The 777-nt window shown below is 53.7% G+C and overlaps 1 protein-coding gene across 1 annotated transcript; it reads right to left on the reverse strand.

The window, feature by feature from the left end:
* Positions 1–220: 220 nt before the first annotated feature.
* LOC116754799 (elongin-B-like) lies at positions 221–529 on the reverse strand. Its single transcript, XM_032633739.1, has one exon. The coding sequence runs from the start codon at positions 527–529 to the stop codon at positions 221–223; it is 309 nt and encodes a 102-aa protein (XP_032489630.1).
* Between the last annotated feature and the right edge of the window lie 248 nt (positions 530–777).

A 777-nucleotide genomic window follows, 5' to 3' on the forward strand; every position in this document is an offset into this window, starting at 1 on the left:
TTGTGGCGCACGGGCTTAGTTGCTCCGCGGCATGTGGGATCGTCCTGGACCAGGGCTCAAATCCACGTCCCTTGCTTTGGCAGGCAGATTCTTAACCACTGCACCACCAGGGAAGTCCCAGATTCTGTATTTTTTTGGGGGGGCACCCAAATCTCTTATTGGGGTGCAGTTGGTGGGAGGGGGACTCTCACTGCAGAGCCTGTTCATTGGCGCTGCTTCCTCAGTCCTGTGGCTTCATCACCTCCAGCAGCTCACGTGGGCTGGAGAAGGGCTGGATGTGCAGGGTCTCAAAGGCTTCATCTGCTTTGAAGCCTAGCCCCACAGTGGCTGGGGCCTGAGGCCATGCTGTCTGGCTGGTGAAGCCACACTCGCCCAATGTCTTTCTGTCGTCCAGAAGCTGGTCGTCCTTGTACAGCTGCTGCTCCACCAGCGGCCACTTGAGGATGCCCTGGACAATGCGCTTCAGCTCGAACACGGTGCTCGATTCCTTGGCGTCCATGAAGATGGTGGTCTTGTGGCGCCGGATCATGAGGAACACGTCTATTGCAGCGGCTGCCTCTCCCCCTTGACGCACCCGTGCGGCCGCACTCCGCCCTGTTCCCGGCAGCCCACCCCCAGAATCTATATTTTTAACAGCTAATTCTATTGCCTTTGAAATCAAGGGCCACACGTTGCATTAACAGGTTCTAAGTAAAATTACTTCTAATGATCCATCTCATTATTTCTTAATCTATGTAAAATTTTGTGATTCAGAATCTAGTACACAATTTCAGTCCA

This window comes from Phocoena sinus, chromosome 5, assembly GCF_008692025.1.
Source record: "Phocoena sinus isolate mPhoSin1 chromosome 5, mPhoSin1.pri, whole genome shotgun sequence".
NCBI classification, from domain to species: Eukaryota; Metazoa; Chordata; class Mammalia; order Artiodactyla; family Phocoenidae; genus Phocoena; species Phocoena sinus.

Bases quoted from the DNA above. Each gene is read 5' to 3' on its own strand.
- LOC116754799 (XM_032633739.1), bottom strand. From the start codon at position 529: ATGATCCGGCGCCACAAGACCACCATCTTCATGGACGCCAAGGAATCG.